Raw genomic sequence first — 16,878 nt, 5'->3', positions numbered from 1 at the left:
GGCATTAAACAGAAGCACTGAAGACTTCCTTCACCTGGGTCTTCTATACAGAATTGATTTTGTAGGGAAAAAATGTTCCTAGCCAGGATCTTAGATGGGTTAAGAATGGGTCAATTTAGAAATTTCAGGTATCGTGTTCTCTCTCACCTGTTAATGACTTATACATTTTCTACTCATCTACACAGTAGCCATTACATTTGTTATAGAATTTAAGGGAAATTAATAGCCATGTAAAACTTAAAGTGAGTCTCCTCTAATGAATTCTAATGTGATTTCCAAATTCTCTTCAGATTTTAAGGACTTATTGTAGTATATGGAATACATATTACCAAATTACTATGCATTTCATAGTGAAAATGTATCCTTACTGTTGGACTAGATAATCTCTAGGGCTCTTTTTCCTTAAAGAATATTCCCATTAATAAATTTTAAGATTTTGGGGCGCCTGGGTGGCTCAGTGGGTTAAAGCCTCTGCTTTCGGCTCGGGTCATGATCCCAGGGTCCTGGGATCGAGCCCCGCATCGGGCTCTCTGCTCAGCAGGGAGCCTGCTTCTTCCTCTCTCTCTGCCTGCCTCTCTGCCTACTTGTGATCTCTGTCTGTCAAATAAATAAAATCTTTAAAAAAAAAAAAAAAGAAAAAAAATAAATTTTAAGATTTTATTTGACAGAGATCACAGGTAGGCAGAGAGGCAGGAATTCAGAGGAAGGGAAGCAGGCTAAGCAGGCTCCCCACTGAGCAGAAAGCTGGATGTGGGTCTCATCCCAGGACTCTGGGATCACAACCTGAGCCAAAGGCAGAGGCTTTAACCCACTGAGCCACCCAGGCGCCCCCCCATTAATTAAATTTTTAAACATTTGATAATGGTAATGTCCAAACAGTTGTATAGAGAAAAACTAGCCCATTAGCCAGTTTCAATATTTCACAGTATATGGCCTTTCTTGTATTTATATTCAACTATCCTTCTCCCTCACCCATTTTATTTTGAAGCAAATCCCACACGTACTTAATTCTCCCAACTATTTCAGTATTTCTCAAAGAAAAGGACTCATTTCCAAGTCATCTCTATATTCTTAGATGGTTTTTGGTTGAAAATGTTCACATGTATAATTTTTAATGTTAACTTTAGCGTTAATTTTCATGCTTCTTCTTCTAGGGACTGGTTTGGTTGAAAGACAAGGAAGCAACACATTGTAAACTTTGTGAAACTGAATTCTCACTTTCTAAGAGAAAGGTAAGGGAGATAGGAAGTGAGTCTGAAGGACTTGATGCAAACAGGACTTCTAATTTAACTTTTTTTTTTTTTTTTTTTTTCCATTTAATAGCACCACTGTAGAAATTGTGGGGAAATTTTCTGTAATGCTTGCTCTGACAACGAACTGCCTTTGCCTTCTTCACCAAAGCCAGTACGGGTTTGTGATTCCTGTCATGCGCTGCTGATCCAGAGATGCTCATCTAATTTGCCGTAAGACTCCAGACTAAGTCCTTTTGTATGAAAGTACCTACAATGAATGGTTAATGTATGAACCATGTACATGATGTATTTAGCCAGCTCTTCTTAAGCAGCTTTCAGACTGTACTGGTACCAGTTTTATCTTCCACGTATTCAGCACATGGGAATTAGAAGCTGTAGAATAGCTCATTGTTATTCAAAAAGAACATTCAACAGGGCATGCTTTAAATTAACTTTTGTTAATTCCTAATTGATGTAACAGTCATATAACTTATAACACCACTAAAAAAAGGCCAGATAGCAGAGCTAACACACATTTGCCTTATTTTGTAAAGGCCTTCTTAAAAATAGGGGTTCAGATTCTTTTACTCTGCAAATTGTCAAGTTGGTATTTGATGGTGCCTGTAATTTTCTTAATGCACTTTAAAGTATCACAGTTCTCAGAAAGATCAGAAATACATTGAACTATTTGCTATTCAAAAAAAAAAGTATTAATATTCCAGTTCAACAGTCTTTTCATTAGCTTGCTAAGGTTTCATCCTTAATAACTTGTCCTTTCTGCCCCACTTCCTTTGCCCATTTTGCATTAGAAGAGGCCAGTATTTTATCCTGTAAAAATTTCCTCTTGGTCTTCCTCTAATCAATGTATTTATTGGTATTTTCAGATATAGGTTAAAGAGGTATTTTTTACCTCAACTTTTTCCTTATTTTGAAAGGAAGTTGAACTAGTCTTTTAAATTATTACTTACACATCTTTCCATGTTATACCTGACTCACCGAACTTTAGGGAGGGCTCAACACCTCTTAAGAAAAAAATCCATCCCCGGAAGAAAATGTTTATTAATAGTAAGGGGTTACAGGCTGATTGATTCTCCTCTAAGCATCAAAGGAGAAATCTAAAATAGTTTGCCTTTGATGGAATTTGAGTAATTAAAAATTTTATTCTATTTACATTCCAGTAGCTTTTAGGAAGCATTACAGTGTAGTGATCCACTACTGCAGTTCTGTATAGAGTGAAATATTCACTCTATACTGAGCGCCTCCAAGCCAGGATCCTGAGCAGATAAAGATGTGGTCTCAGCCCTGCCACGAAATACATGGTCTGTTTCCAGCATGAAAGAGTCAAACACTAATCCCATTTTACCATTCTTGTAGCACACCAAGAATATGTAAAAGGTTACCCGTCTCATTAATCCTTTGAATAGCATCACCACTTGGGAGATCCTTTTTCCCCCCTTTCGTGTTAACTTCAGCCATGCACTTTAAGTCTGTGAACCTTTCAAACAGGTCAGATAGTAATTTTTGATTACTCCTAGGAGCATTACATTTAGTAAATTAATCATGCCCCCCCCCCACATAAGATGGGGTTACTTATTCTGTAGGAGCCTTTCCTTAGAGTATATATACTTTCACTAGGGCTTAAAATTAATTTTCTAAATTGCCAAAGTATGAAATCAGTATTTTACTTGAGGATTTATTTTCTCCAAATCCCGTTAAGCTTTTGAGGTCTTCAGTTCGAACTGCTGTACAGATTTTTAGGTGGTCTTTCTTGAATGCCGACAGAAATACTGTCAAGAGAAGAATTATATTCTTGAACTGTTTTGTACTGATGGGATGATTAACATTTTTCTGATTGTTAAAAATGAGAATAAGCAACTATGAAGTTTCAAATACTGTGTTTTTTATTACTGTGCTTATTAATACAAATTTTAAAATGTGATTTTGCTTAAATTCCAAAGCTGGGTTTCATTCAACAAATAAACCATGATTTTCAGTCCCCCATTAAATTCTTTGTTATTCAAAACTCCTGTTTATCAACACTGATTTTGGGCTTTTTGTAGTCAAGCTTTTATGATAGCAATACAATTTGCTTCATTTAGTTTGGGTTCTTATTTAAGAGCCATGTATACTAAATGTTGGATTTTGTTATAAAACTTCATTTGTATTGTGAACCTACACTTTCTAATCTTCAAGATTTGCCCTCATTGAAAGTATTTATCTTCATGAATTTCACATACCATTCCTTCATCTAGCCAGTACTACCCACAGTAATGCTATCTATCATAGTGCCAAGGAATTGTGACTGTAATTCTACTCTGCAGTGTTTTAAAATGTGAATTTTATAAACCAAATAAAACCTATGAAAAATTAGCCCTTCAAAGGGCAACTTGCGCTTATAACTTTTTATACCTTTACTACTTAAAGATTTTAATAGAGCAGGTCCTGGGAAATCACATACAATCTTTAAAAAAAAAAAAAAGGTAAGTGGTATTAGTCTAATATCTAAGTGGATAACTTAGGAGGGGTACAAACATTAAGATGGATCTCTGCTTTAGCAGATAGCTGTGTTAGCTTAAGTGGAACCTCTTCTTTCTGCAACAGTAGAAATCACTCCTTAGGTGTCACTTTGTCTAATGTTCCCTTAGAATATCTTCCACCAATCTGATTTACAATCTTACAATCAGTAACCGACACAAATCACTCTAGGACAGAGGCCACACTATTAATCTCCCACGTTGATATTTATTACATTAATAACATTTCTAGCAAAAACAAGTAACAAGGTCAATAACTGAATTCACATTGACAGGTTTCATTTTGATCCATTAGCCAATTTGGGGGGAAAAAGCCGTATTGATCAAAGGGATTAAAAGTAAAAAGCACCTTTTCTTTGCTACACATAGTATTTTTTAATACAATGGCTCTAAAACTCCAGAGATCAAATGCAAAATCCAACTTCCAGGACTCTCATTTTAATTAAAACTATCACATGGACTTGTCTCTTACATTTGTTTAATCATTTATACAGTTATTGAGAAACCATATGCTATATTGGGCAGAAAAACTGAAAATACAGCTGTGAGAATTATACTCCACAGTAAATATTTTTGTACTTATACTGGATTCTCATGTCACTGAGAATCTTAACCTAGTCTAAGACATTTTGAGATAACTTACAACTATCACTTTTTTGGAAACATTTTTTGGTACTTCAGTCAAGTGCTGAGTGAATTTATTCTAAAATCTAGGGCTAGAATTTTAAACTTCCAACATTCTCATCCCCAGGTAACACAATTATGAATATTCAGAAATCCAAATACCTCAAGATCTTCAACATTTCATAGCTATGCCTGATAAATGACATTTGAAAAGAATGACTAAAATAGAAATTAGCTGAATTTACACTCCTGAAGCCACCTACACTCATCTTTAGGTTTTTATATTTACAGTATTGTCCAGGAGAAAAAAAAGTTACACTATTTTCCAAGCTCTATTCCAGATGTCTGCTTATTAATAAGACTTGTAGTTTATGCAAAGGTGAACCATTGTCCTCTACAATTACACTATACTACTTCTTGTAGAGCTAATAGTAAAATACATCAACCCAAATCTTAGGAAAGCAGCACATCCTTAAGAGTAACTAGTATATAAAAAGTATCAACATCAGTGGTTTGAATATAAAAATTTATTTTTAAGTCAAAGTATGCAACAAATAAAACCTACAGAAAACAGATTTTTCCATCACAATCTGTTGCTTTACCAAATAATATTTTGAAAACACATTCCTTCAGTCATTATAAAGTTCTTAAAATACAAAAGAAATTAAATCTGTAAGAAAGTCTAGTAGACCAGACGCTACTGTCAGGACTTTTATGTTGGTGGTTATGCTTTAATACATGCCACGCCATCCACCTCCACTCATGCCCCCTTGCCCATAGTAACCGCCACTGCCTCCACCACCACGGCCTTAAAAAACAAAAACAACAAAACAAAAAAAAAACTTGTTAGGAACTATCAGTACATACTTCATTGATGATAATACATGAACTTAAAAGTGTCTGCACACATGGGGACTAACATATCAAACCACAGTAACCAATGACACTTACCATAACCACCCAAGCCGTCAGGAGTACCATATCCTCCACTGTAATTGTTACCCATTCCCATTCTTCCAACAGATCCGTAACCTCCCTGATTATCTTTAAAAAGAAAAAGAAAAAAAAAAAATGTGAGATTGACTGCTACATGTGTAACTCTGCTCATTTAAAAAACTTTACCTACCCATTCCATCTCTGCCGTAGCCTCCCATTCCAGAACCTCCCATTCCAGAACCGCCTCCAGGAGTAGAATTCAAGAAGAGTTCAATGTACCGATGTTCTTTAAGACAAAGAGAGTAACAAGGAAGGAATGATGGATCAAAATTTATCAATAAAATGATAATTAGCTAATATTAACCTGGGAATATATTTACATACTTCCTAGTGCAGTAATAAGATGAACGCCAGAGGCTAAAACCTAACCTACCATGTTTTGTTCAAATTGTACAATGCTAAAAACATAAAATGTGGTTGGGGCCTCCATTTCCTTATCTATATAAAAAGGGCTGATTCCTTATTTCAGAACCAGTTACTGTGCTGCTTAAAATACATTCCATGTCCAAAGAGATGAATTCAAATCATGTCATGAAAATAATGTCCATGAAAGATTACTACAAAGTGATTTACGTGTACCCAGATTTACGAATCACTGGTCTGGGTAAAATTTAATGGTTTAAAACCAGTTTGATGGCATACAGAAATAACAGCCAACTAATTTGATGGATGGGTTAAAAAGTCCTGATTTGCAAATGGCATGGGAACTCAAGCACATGCTAGTAATATACCTATTTTCCCTCTTTAATAACTTAAGCTTGGATAACCTGTCAAGTACTGAGACTGAATTAACTCTTCAAACACCCCCCCGCCCCCCCCCCCCCAAACGAATGGTCTTAACTTCTTAGAAGGCCATATGGTTTCAGGTCCCAATGACTACCAAGTTACTTACCTACAAACCTTGTAGCATATCACATTTGAGAAATTACAAATGTTATTTTATAAACAAGTTCACACCTAAGAAACTAGATAGCAAGCCAAGAATACTTACGCATGTTATTCTTATCTTTAGACATGGCAGCTACAGCATCTTCATGTGTCACAAATTCTACATCTGCCTCTCCTGTTGCTCTGCCATCAGCTCCAATATCAATATGCACTCGTATTGGATTCAGTGGTGAGAAGAACTAAATAAGAGAAAACACTTATTAAATTGCCACATACCTTAGTTTTCCCTCATCCATTAAAACAAACCTTTTTACTGCTCTGTATTGCAAAGCTAACAACTACGAACATTCTAGGACCATAAACATAGAGGAAAATGCAAAAAAATTATTTCTTTAAAATAAGCTCAGTTGTGGGGTGCCTGGGTGGCTCACTCGATTGAGTGTCTGCCTTCAGCTCAGGGTCCTGGGACAGAGCCCTGCATCAGGCTCCCTGCTCATGATGTAGCCTGTTTCTCCCTCTGCTTGCTAAATTAAACATAAATAAATATAATCTTTTCTTTTAAGATAGAGAGCACAGGCAGGCAGAGTGACAGGCAGAGGGAGAAGCAGGCTTCCAGTCAAGCAAGGAGCCGGACGTGGGACTAGATCCTAGGACGCCGGGACCACGACCTGAGCCAAAGGCAGCTGCCCAACTGACTAAGCCACCCAGGCATCCCTATAATCTTAAAAAAAAATAAATAAATAAAATAAAATAAGCTAAATGAAAGGGGCAGGGGAGCTAAGTGATAATGGCGGAGGGAATCTAACCCAGAGCACAGTTTACTCTAAACAAATGAAAACATCTCATACCCTACCACTGAGAGGGAGAAGAATTAAGTCCTCCATTCCTACTCCTCCCAAGGAAGTATTTCAGAATTATCGTTTGAAGGATAAATAGGTAACCAGAGACTTAGAAACATGTACAAAGAATTTAGGTGTTATGATTCAGACCAGTGGAATTTGACAAATTGACACAAACTGTACATAGATACCCCCAAAACGTATCACTTAGTTGTAAATCACAAGTTATCAGGTTAAAGCAATCCTAACAGGCACCTGGAACTTAGGACCAATGAGTTCCCTGTAAGATCTACAGGTACATTTCTTTTAGAGCCAGGTAAATAGTCCTGGCTTTGCAGGTCCCTAGATCTCTACTGCAACTACTCAATAGGTAAATGAATGGGTGTGACCAGATGCACATGGGCTGAAGTTTGCAGATACTCTAACCAACTTGAAACCAACCAGTTTTAAGTAAGCAGTAGCATCTATTCCCATTATTTTCACAGCTCCTAATTGTAATCATTCTGTAGCTACAAAGCTGAACCAAACAACTAAACCTTTTTCACTTTGTACGTTTTCCACCTTCAAAATTTGATACAAGGGCAACACTCTATGCTGATAAATCTTTTCCCTAAATTCTTAACTGGATTTTATGAATCTACTTCCTTGAATCCTTGAATCCTAGTTAAGTCAGCATACAATGGACAAAAAAAAAAATTAACCAGTACAGATAAGAGTATGTGTATTTTTTCCTATTAAAGGCATTTGATGTAAAACTATAAAGAAAAAAAAAACTATAAAGAAAAAGAAGAGAACATTAAGAACACTTCAAGACTAGATACCAGGATAAAAATGAAAAATTACTGATAAAATTACTAAAATCACTCACATTAGCAATGTCATTTTCAGTTGCACGAAAAGGTAATCCTCTCATATGTACAAAATGACCACCATGAAAACCTGAACTTGCATCACCAGCTCCACCATAACCATGTCCTCCCATACCTAAGAGAATAAAATTTCCAATTATAATCCATTGATACATGTAGTGAAGCATTTCAACAAACTTACTCCCGATACATACCTTTTCTTATTTATACCTTTTTCTTTGACCAATTAATCTTAGGAGTTGATATGAACATCAAAATCAAGAATTTACCTTTAAGTATACATCTATATAAAGCCCCACACAGGTATGCACTGAAATGCTCAATCCATCAATTTCATAGAAATCACCAATTATCACCACTAAATGTTTTGTAAAACAAATATTTAACATTCACCTAAAAACGAGTATGTCTTTAATATTTGTTTACCTCTTCCATCTCTCATTCTGTCATCAAAGCCATCATTTCCGTAGCCATAGTTATTATAGCCACCATAGTCATCAAAACCTCCATAACCTGTGTAATTTAATGAGAAAATACATGAATACACTTTTAAGAGATAAATTTTATAAACCATTTTATAAAATCATTTTGTGGTTAAGTAGTCTGGTTATATTATCATTATAAGTTTACAACTCCCAACTCGGTGCATGTAAAAAAAGCAGCAGTTAGTAACAATCAGTGGAAATAAAAAGAATCCTAGAATATATTTAAGCCATCAATATTAACTTTCATCCTGATGTCAAATAAAAAAAGCGTCAAAATATGCCAATATCTTCATTTTACTTTCTGTATAACTTATATAGGTGCCAATATGTGCATCAATCAAGTCCCATAGCTGGCTATTTTCATGAACAGGTTTTAAAACCTAGTAGGTACTGAAATTACTGCCATTTCTGTATTTCTTGACAAAGTGTCAGGAACATTAAGAAAATGACAACAGAACCTTTGTTCATTAGATACACATACCACCATCATATCCATCACCTCCTCGTCGCATTCTGTCATACATACTTCCACGCCCAGCTCCATAATAACCCCCTCTTCCTCCTATCGGTCTATCATATGGTCCCGGTCGCTGGCCCAGCAATCTTCTTGGTGGATCATAAAATCCTTTGATTTCACTCCTGCTACTTCTGAAGATCTCAATATACCTATTTAAAAATGGTTTAAGGTACAGGTTTCAGCATAAATGTATTAGAGTAAGTAAGATATTGGGCAAAAATTCAGTAAGTTTTTCTATATCTAGATACATAACCCAATTTAAATTGCCGAAATACACCATAAATTAACATTTTTATACCTACAAACTTAAATAATTAATATTTAAGTTTTACATAGACAAATTAGTCACTTGAAAACAATTCATGTAATATAAATATATTTTTAGCTTGTTTCCTTTAGTACATGATAGGTGTTTAGAGAAAACAGCTGATTATACAAAAGCATTTATCAACATCCTACAGAGAAATGGAAACAATCTAATTTTAATTTAAGCAAACTATTAGCATTAATTCCCCACCCAAATCCGTAGTTTTCAAGTTAAATTTAGATAATTATCAATTCTTTTAAACTACCCCAGAAAAATGTTATTGTAACCCCCCCATTAAGCAATAGTGACCCACAACCCCCAAAAATAAAAATTTAACACCATCCCAAACTCTCCATCCCCACCTGTGCCCTATTCTTTCCTTGTGTTTCCCCAGAGCATTTTCTGCTATCTCCTTTGAAGCAAACTGCACGAAGGCCTCCCCTGTGCTTCTCCCCTGGTAGTCCATCGTCAATGTTATCCCATTTGGCACGATTTCCAACCCTTTAACCCAAGGACAAATAACCCCATCAAGGGGAACAGTGTTAAAGGCTGAAACATTCCCATCTGAATCAAATATTTAAAACAAGTCTAAACAAAACAAAACAAAAACAAAACAAAAAAGCTTAAGTTTCCCATCACCCCATAACACAAGCGGAAGATTTTTTTTCAAATATTATTGGATTACATTTTTTTTTGCAACCAGTCTTTTTAAATTACACACTAAAAGCTCACCTATATTACATTAAAAAAGCTAAATTAAATTTAACTATGCTCCATATGATAATTCATGGTTCATTTCATCATACATAATTACTCTCAATTAAGTTTACTGCACATTAGTTAGGTTTTACATATTCTACACATTCTGTATTCAATATTAACTGGAGCATATTTCATAACTTAATATATTAACCAAGATATCATACTCAAAAAGTCCCCAAAACAAATGGGTTTTACAAATTAAAAACTGAGTATTACAATAAAAATACAAAATTAAAATACTACTAAACTTTGACTAATACTAGAGGTACCTTGAAAGAACTGAACTATTTCCTCTTTGCTGCAACCAAATGGCAGTCCACGAAGTCGTACTGTCCCATCACTAGCGTCATTTGGACCATTATGTTTCATAACCCAATCCATCTCAATAACGTTTGATTTAAATGCTATAAAAAATAAACAAGCACATAAAGCAGTCAATCAAAATATACTCTTGCTACAGGTACTGAAGAAACACCACTCAGTGGTGCACAACAGGAAATATAACATATGGCTTGTTGACAATGCCACGGTTCAGCGGCATGACCCCTTCCCACTCCGGGGTAGGCAAAAAGACTGGGAAAAGTAAGTGATACCTGACCCTTCTCTCCAAAAAGTACCCAATTTCAAAGGACCAAATTTTATGTAATGCCCAATCTTAAGAAAATTTACACAATTACAATATCAATCTTCAGATTCTCCCTATTTCCTGACTCTGTCATCTATATCAACTCTAGCTTTTCCCTCATCTAATTTTCATGCGCATTTCTCCAGGTTTTACTTATTATTCATTTGATATATGTAAATTCTAAAAAAACTTAATCACTCCAAAGCTGCACATTGCACCAATGTCCATTCACAGAAAGAGCCTAAGTCAGAAGTTCAAAGAGTACTTTTTTGAGGTTAGAAAAATGGCATTATTTTAAAAAGTCTTTTTAGATGCACTTTTAGTTCTGAACACATCAAATTGTTTTTGAAGGAGGAAAAATTCTCAACTCTGTTTTAACTAAATCTCAACACTCCTCAAAAGCCGGTTTTAAAATGAGTTAATTACGTGAGTTTTAAAACTGAGGTAAAATTACACCCAAAAGTGAATGCTTTCCAACAGTATGGGTGTTTTTTGAAGCCACCTATTGGGAAGTTATTGGAAATAGTACATTCAAAATCAGTTCACTCACTGCTTTACATTTAAACACAAATTTTAAAATACGTTAATACAGTCACATTCAAGAAGTATTTTAGGGTACAGTGAAAAGCCCTCCTAGCCCTCCAGAAAGAACCCATCCACACCCAGTTCCCTTCCCACAAGACAACAACAATCCTTTCTTTTAGAATTCCAGAACACTTCAAAAAGGCTAAGGCAGAAGTCCTTCAGCTGCAAAAACTTACCAGACCTTACAAATTTCACTAAGCAGCTGTAGGAATCCTACTCACCTGAGTATTTCAAACCTTTCCCTCACCACCTCCTCCCCTGTAAACAAAACAATTTGTTCACTTGATTCCTTTATGCTTCAAGATAAATTCATAACAGTGTTCACTAATATTTGATTTCATACCATCTAATTATATCGGTCCAACTGTTAGAGGGAGCATCTGCAAAGAGTAAAAATTTTTTTTCCTAGAATATGTGCATTCAAAATAACCTAAGGTTGAAATTTTCTAAATGTGTTTATTAATCAAATACCTCTGCATTTAAATCAACTTTCATACTTGTTTTGCTTTTTAGAAGTCCTGAGAGTCACTCTAGACATAGAAATCCAAAGTGGGACAACTATGATTTTTGTTATCAGACGTTACAAATGATTTTCAGGCACCTAAACAACATACTAATTTTTTTGAGAAAGGGAGAAAGAGAACCTGATTTTGAATCCCTATTCTGCCACTCACTGGCTGATTAAAGCAAACTTAACCTCTATGTTCAGCTCTAAAATACAGCAGTGGTGCCCGTACCTCTCCAGACTGTTTTAAGACCTAAAATGCTCAGTCTGGAACATGGTAATCAGTCAATAGTAGCCATTGCTACTGGATTTTAAGGGCCCCTCCTGTAAAATTACTGCAATAGACCACAAAACAAATAAATAAATGAACCTTAAAAGGACGGAAAACTATCCTGAGTCTTGAAAGCAAGTAAGGATAGGTACAAGTGGTTTCCAAAGTCAACACAGGCTTAAGGATTCAAGATTCCTTAGGATTTGGGTGGGGCAGGGGGCAATGTTTACTATCACACGTGTTAGCTAGATAAAAAAATACTGTTCTGGAGTAGTTTCGAAACAAGTAGACCCTCAATCAGTTTGGGAAAGAAGCTGAGATATATTGAAGATCTCTACCATTTTCTTAAAAACAAAACAAAACATACTCCAAACTTAAAAAAAAAAAAGCCAAACAAAAATAATTTAAAACAAAACAAAAACTCTTTCCTATTAAGGATAATTCAAGAATAGAACAGTAAGTGGAGGAGATAACATCACGTTACTTCCTCACGGAAAACATTAAGTATTTAGCAAAACCAATCTAATCTGTTGTGAAAAGACCTTAATGTGATACTTTTTATCATTTAGCCCATTTCTTTCTAAAATATAAAGACACTGGGGGAAAAAAAACACAAAAAAGGATGGAAATTAACTTTACTAAAACAAAATTTAGCCCTTTCCAAGAAACACTAAGCAAGCAAACTAGTTTTGATTTTTGGATCAGTCCATACCAGAGACACTTATAAACCAAGTATTAAGTCTATAAAAAAAAAAATCACACTATACTGTTAACACAATTTTAAGTTGATGAGAAATTAACCAGATTCAGAAGACAAACTATTTATAGGATGACTCTCCACCCCACATGCATTTAAGAGCACAAAACTTAAAGCCACACTAGACTTCTTCAAAACTCAAAATTTGATTCTAGAATTCTCCTTCAACAAAACCAAGACAAACTCTGAAGGCATACAAAAAGACCATCTGCACTAATACATTAATAAAGCTGTCTCGGAACTACCCAGAGTTTACTAATTATTCAGGATAATCCATCTCAAACTTTCTTTTCAACAACGTCATGACTATCTCAATTGTTTTAAGACTGCCAAGTGTTAGCACCAATTAAAAATACCAGCAGTTGAACTAGGATAACTGTAGTCAGTTTTGAACAGAACTTTAACCTAAGTGAAAGCAGCCAGTCACAAAAGTACACGTATGTAGGATTTTAAATGGGTAAGTTTACAGTATGTGAACTGTATCTCAAAGCTGCTAAGCACCTCTTAACAGATCAAATGAAACATCAAATTCCTTTGTAACACAGAGGTACAGACTATCTTCTGAAGCATAATATGTAGTTAGGGTGTGATGCACCAATAAATAACTTAATAAATGGTACCCCAATGGTCCTAAAAAAATGATAATGAACTTCGGAATTTGGCAAAAAGTGGTGATATGTCTAGCTAAAATGAAAAATTTACATCATTTTCTCTTTTCAGTGTGCTTGCTCCTTAATTTTCAGTAGAAAAAGTAGACACACCACTAATACCTAAAATGAGGTGAAGTCTAAAATTATAAAAGAGTTCTCTTCTAAAAGTTACCATCACCTACTGCAGCTCAGCTACTTATTTACCAAAATAAGAACACCAAAAAAAGAACATGATTATTAAAAATATATAAAGGCAATCAGCAATCAGATGGATTTCCAGATTCCAGATGATGATGCAGAAGAGGGCAGAAAAAAAGGTTTCTAGGGTAATCCAATTAGGAAAGCGGTTTTATCATGTACTATTTTACAGGAAACTGGGCTTTTCCAAATGGTACCACAAACCAGACCGTCTTAAATACTACGAAGGTTTTTTTGTTTTTTTAAGGCTGAAAAAAGTAAGAGTTCCTGTAGGGATTCAGCTATTATTGGAAGCGTATTCTCAGGCTGCCTGTCACTTTGTACCTACTCAAGGAAAATTACAGACCCAGCTCTCTTGTGTTCTAAGGACCCAAAATCATCACACAACATGACTGGACTTTCTTTTTGTTAGGTAGGCTTATTTTCTGGGTCAAAATATTACCACAGTCCTACAGTAAATAAAAAAACATGCTTAGCTACCAAAAGTAAAATAAACGCTAACTGTATTTTGATATCTTTTACTTCCACCGCCTCTTTGCACAATATGTAACCTTTGGAGATTTAATATTGGAAAGTCAGTAACTCAACTGCTACACAAATTTATGCCATCGCTGATTGTGTTTTAACAACTGTTTCCCAAAGGTAAAACTCCTACTTAAATTATAACCGAGTATGTGCCAAACTACACAAAACCATTGCTAAACCACCCACCCCCACCCAAAAGTTCAGAAAGCTCTAACACAGTTAACTAGTCCTAAACGACCTATTTGAAATAGGCCCATTTCACATTCCTATTTGATAAGTCACCCGCTTTACTGCTTACAAACAATTACCCATCAAGTGGTTAAGATAAACGTGAGAAGGAAAAAATAAAAAAAACCCTTTGGAAAATGAGTACGTACTCTTTTTCGAAGTTCCAAATCTGGAATATAAGGGCCGGCTAAGCGTCCTTTATTCCTCCCCGGAGACTTTTCGTTTATCTAGCGGCCCTAGAGACCAGAGAGCTAAGGAGAGTACGCCCCTTCCCCCCCCCTCATCCCCACCTCTCCGTCCGGCAGCCAAGCCTGGCTTTAAAACCTTCGCCACCGGGCGGCGGAATTACAAAGGAGGCCGTCTGCCTCCTTTGTCCTGGATTTGAGAGTTGAGCGCCTTCGTCGCCATTGGCTTTCCTCCCCCAGCTCCAGCCTCTCTCATCTTGGGAATCTGCGTCAGAAGTCACTCGCAGTCCCGCCAGCCCCGGTAGCCCAGCAGAGACTGCGGAGGAAGGGAGGCCGCGGTGGGAGGCCAGGCCCATTCGGCGCCATTTCCATCGGGAGCGCGCCCGCCAGCCCAGGCCCTCCCCCATCCAAGTGCCCAGCCTTTCCCTGCTCGCTTCGTTCCCCACCCTCATCCCTTCCGGGGTGCTCTGACCTCCCCCCGGCCTTCTAAATCAGTTTTCGGAAGCTGAGTGGCAAAAAGTATTAAGAGAGGGGAAGGGCGGGAAGCCGAGGTGGCCGCGCCACCGTACCCAAAATGGCGGCTGCCAAACCAGCAGGGAAGGAGGGGAAATGCTGGATGACCCCCACTCCGGTCCTCAGTTTCGTTCACTGAATTTCACCCGAGCAAGTCCACCCCACGGCAGGCCGCCCTCCCTGAAGTGGGAGATCGCCTGGGAGGCGCAGTCTGGCCGACTCCGAGCGGCGACCTCCACACTTCCCCCCCCCACCCCCTCCCAGTCTCTCTTTCGTCCTTCTCCCGACTCCGCTCTCGACACTACCAGCCCAACCTACCCCCTTTTACTTCAGATACCCTGTCGAGCGACAGTAACGCCGACTCCGGTACTCGCGGGGTCGGTCGGGAAGAGGAAGAAGTCGCTCGCCTCGTGTAGCGCTCGCCACAACGGTTCTTCCAACCGTCTCCAGCAGCGGCAACAGCTAAGGGAGCTGCGCAGCAGAGAGACTGGCTTGGGGGGATGGGAGAGAGCGAGCGAGAAGGAGGGGGTGGGGCGAGAGCAACGAAGACTGGCCGGCCCACTCTCGCGAGATAAGAGATCCGATCCCGCGTTGGCGCTACGGCAAGAAATGCGCTTGCGTGCTAATGGGTTGTCCAGTTTGTTGGGGAAGGAGTGGAAAATAGTCGAGCTCGTCCAGTTAGAAAAAGACGCGGATTACTGTAAGACTGTTAAATGCTCAGAGCTTACCTTTCTGCCCACTCTGGAAGGATGTGAAGTGGCAGCAATTGCGTGCGTGTGTTGAATCGGTTTGGAGAAGTTCGATTCTCTGTCCGCACCAAGTACAAATTCCGTAGAGGCCCCACCCTTACCCCAGCGTCACCGGTAGAGAAGGGATGCCACGTGGTTCGGCGGCCAAATGCGAAGGAGGGCTTTTCTTGTCAGGTTTGCGTTATGCAGTAAAAATAAGTGTTTTACCCCTGCGAAGATAAAGTGTCCACCAGACCCGCATTTTGGCTCTTGGCCTGGGGCTCCTCCTTCTCTGCCCGGACACTAAGGCAACCGGCCTCACCCCACTCCCCAAGCGGGTCTCCTTCCGTGAGTCCTCTTGATTTCAGATTTCTTCTGATAGTCCCAGGAGAAAGTACTCGCTTTCTCCTTGTGCCTTCTGATTTTAATGAAGTATGATTAACATACAGTGTTAGATTAGTTTTAGGCAGACAACATTGATTGGACAATTCTTTCTCAGTGCTCATTAAGAAAAGTGTAGTCACGGGGCGCCTGGGTGGCTCAGTGGTTTAAGCCGCTGCCTTCGGCTCAGGTCATGATCTCAGGGTCCTGGGATCGAGTCCCACATCGGGCTCTCTGCTCAGCAGGGAGCCTGCTTCCCTCCCTCTCTCTGCCTGCCTCTCTACTTGTGATCTCTCTCTGTCAAATAAATAAATAAAATCTTTAAAAAAAAAAAAAAAAGAAAAAAAAGAAAAGTGTAGTCACCATCTGTTACCATATAACATTATTATTGACTATATTCCCAATCTGGGCTTTTCATCTCTGTGACTTATTTACTTTATAACCAAGTTTGTACCTCCTAATCCCTTATATCTATTTCACCCATTCCCTCTGCAGCCACCAGTTTGTTCTCCCTACTGAACTCATTTGTTCATTTTTGTTTGTTAGTTTCATCTCTTTATAACCTCAGTGACAAATCAGGCACTCATGACTGAGGAATTCGGGTTGTTTTCTAAATAGGGCTTTGCATTCTTGACAATTGCATGTACAAGTGACACCTAATACTTTGGGGTTAT

At 37.7% G+C, this 16,878-nt stretch overlaps 2 protein-coding genes across 6 annotated transcripts in view; one reads left to right on the top strand and one right to left on the bottom strand.

The window, feature by feature from the left end:
- LOC111145359 (RUN and FYVE domain containing 2) overlaps positions 1-1,950 on the top strand; it is a 54,662-nt gene extending 52,712 nt beyond the window's left edge. Inside the window, exons 17-18 of the mRNA XM_022500216.1 lie at positions 1,155-1,232; positions 1,324-1,950. Coding sequence (XP_022355924.1) covers positions 1,155-1,232; positions 1,324-1,467 — 222 coding nt within the window. The 3' untranslated portion in view covers positions 1,468-1,950. The remainder of the gene's footprint in view (positions 1-1,154; positions 1,233-1,323) is intronic.
- Positions 1,951-3,954: 2,004 nt separating this feature from the next.
- On the bottom strand, positions 3,955-15,616 carry LOC111145360 (heterogeneous nuclear ribonucleoprotein H3). 5 transcript variants are annotated; one of them, XM_022500222.1, is made up of 10 exons: positions 15,414-15,616; positions 10,323-10,457; positions 9,654-9,792; positions 8,994-9,133; positions 8,409-8,495; positions 7,982-8,097; positions 6,378-6,513; positions 5,517-5,612; positions 5,342-5,434; positions 3,955-5,198 (listed from the first exon to the last, which is right to left on the bottom strand). In XM_022500222.1, the coding sequence occupies exons 2-10, from the start codon at positions 10,432-10,434 to the stop codon at positions 5,122-5,124; spliced, it is 996 nt and encodes a 331-aa protein (XP_022355930.1). In that variant the 5' UTR covers positions 10,435-10,457; positions 15,414-15,616; the 3' UTR covers positions 3,955-5,121. The 5 variants fall into 5 exon arrangements, with proteins under 5 accessions (XP_022355930.1, XP_022355926.1, XP_022355929.1 ...); XM_022500218.1 differs by having other exon boundaries at positions 8,949-9,133; positions 15,414-15,582; XM_022500221.1 differs by having other exon boundaries at positions 8,949-9,133; positions 15,433-15,449.
- Between the last annotated feature and the right edge of the window lie 1,262 nt (positions 15,617-16,878).

This window comes from Enhydra lutris, unplaced genomic scaffold (genome assembly GCF_002288905.1).
Source record: "Enhydra lutris kenyoni isolate GAN:26980312 unplaced genomic scaffold, ASM228890v2 scaffoldscaffold12, whole genome shotgun sequence".
Lineage (NCBI taxonomy): Eukaryota > Metazoa > Chordata > Mammalia > Carnivora > Mustelidae > Enhydra > Enhydra lutris.
This window is presented reverse-complemented; position numbering and strand designations above follow the sequence as displayed.

What these genes read in the sequence shown, in the direction of transcription:
- LOC111145360 (XM_022500218.1), bottom strand. Translation starts at nt 10,434, where the DNA reads ATGGATTGGGTTATGAAACATAATGGTCCAAATGACGCTAGTGATGGG. An exon ending in AATAGTTCAGTTCTTTCAAG is followed by an intron (nt 9,793 to 10,322) that starts GTACCTCTAGTA and finishes CTTGGGTTAAAG; the next exon opens with GGTTGGAAATCGTGCCAAAT. An exon ending in CAGAATGAGAGATGGAAGAG is followed by an intron (nt 8,098 to 8,408) that starts GTAAACAAATAT and finishes TTATTCTCTTAG; the next exon opens with GTATGGGAGGACATGGTTAT.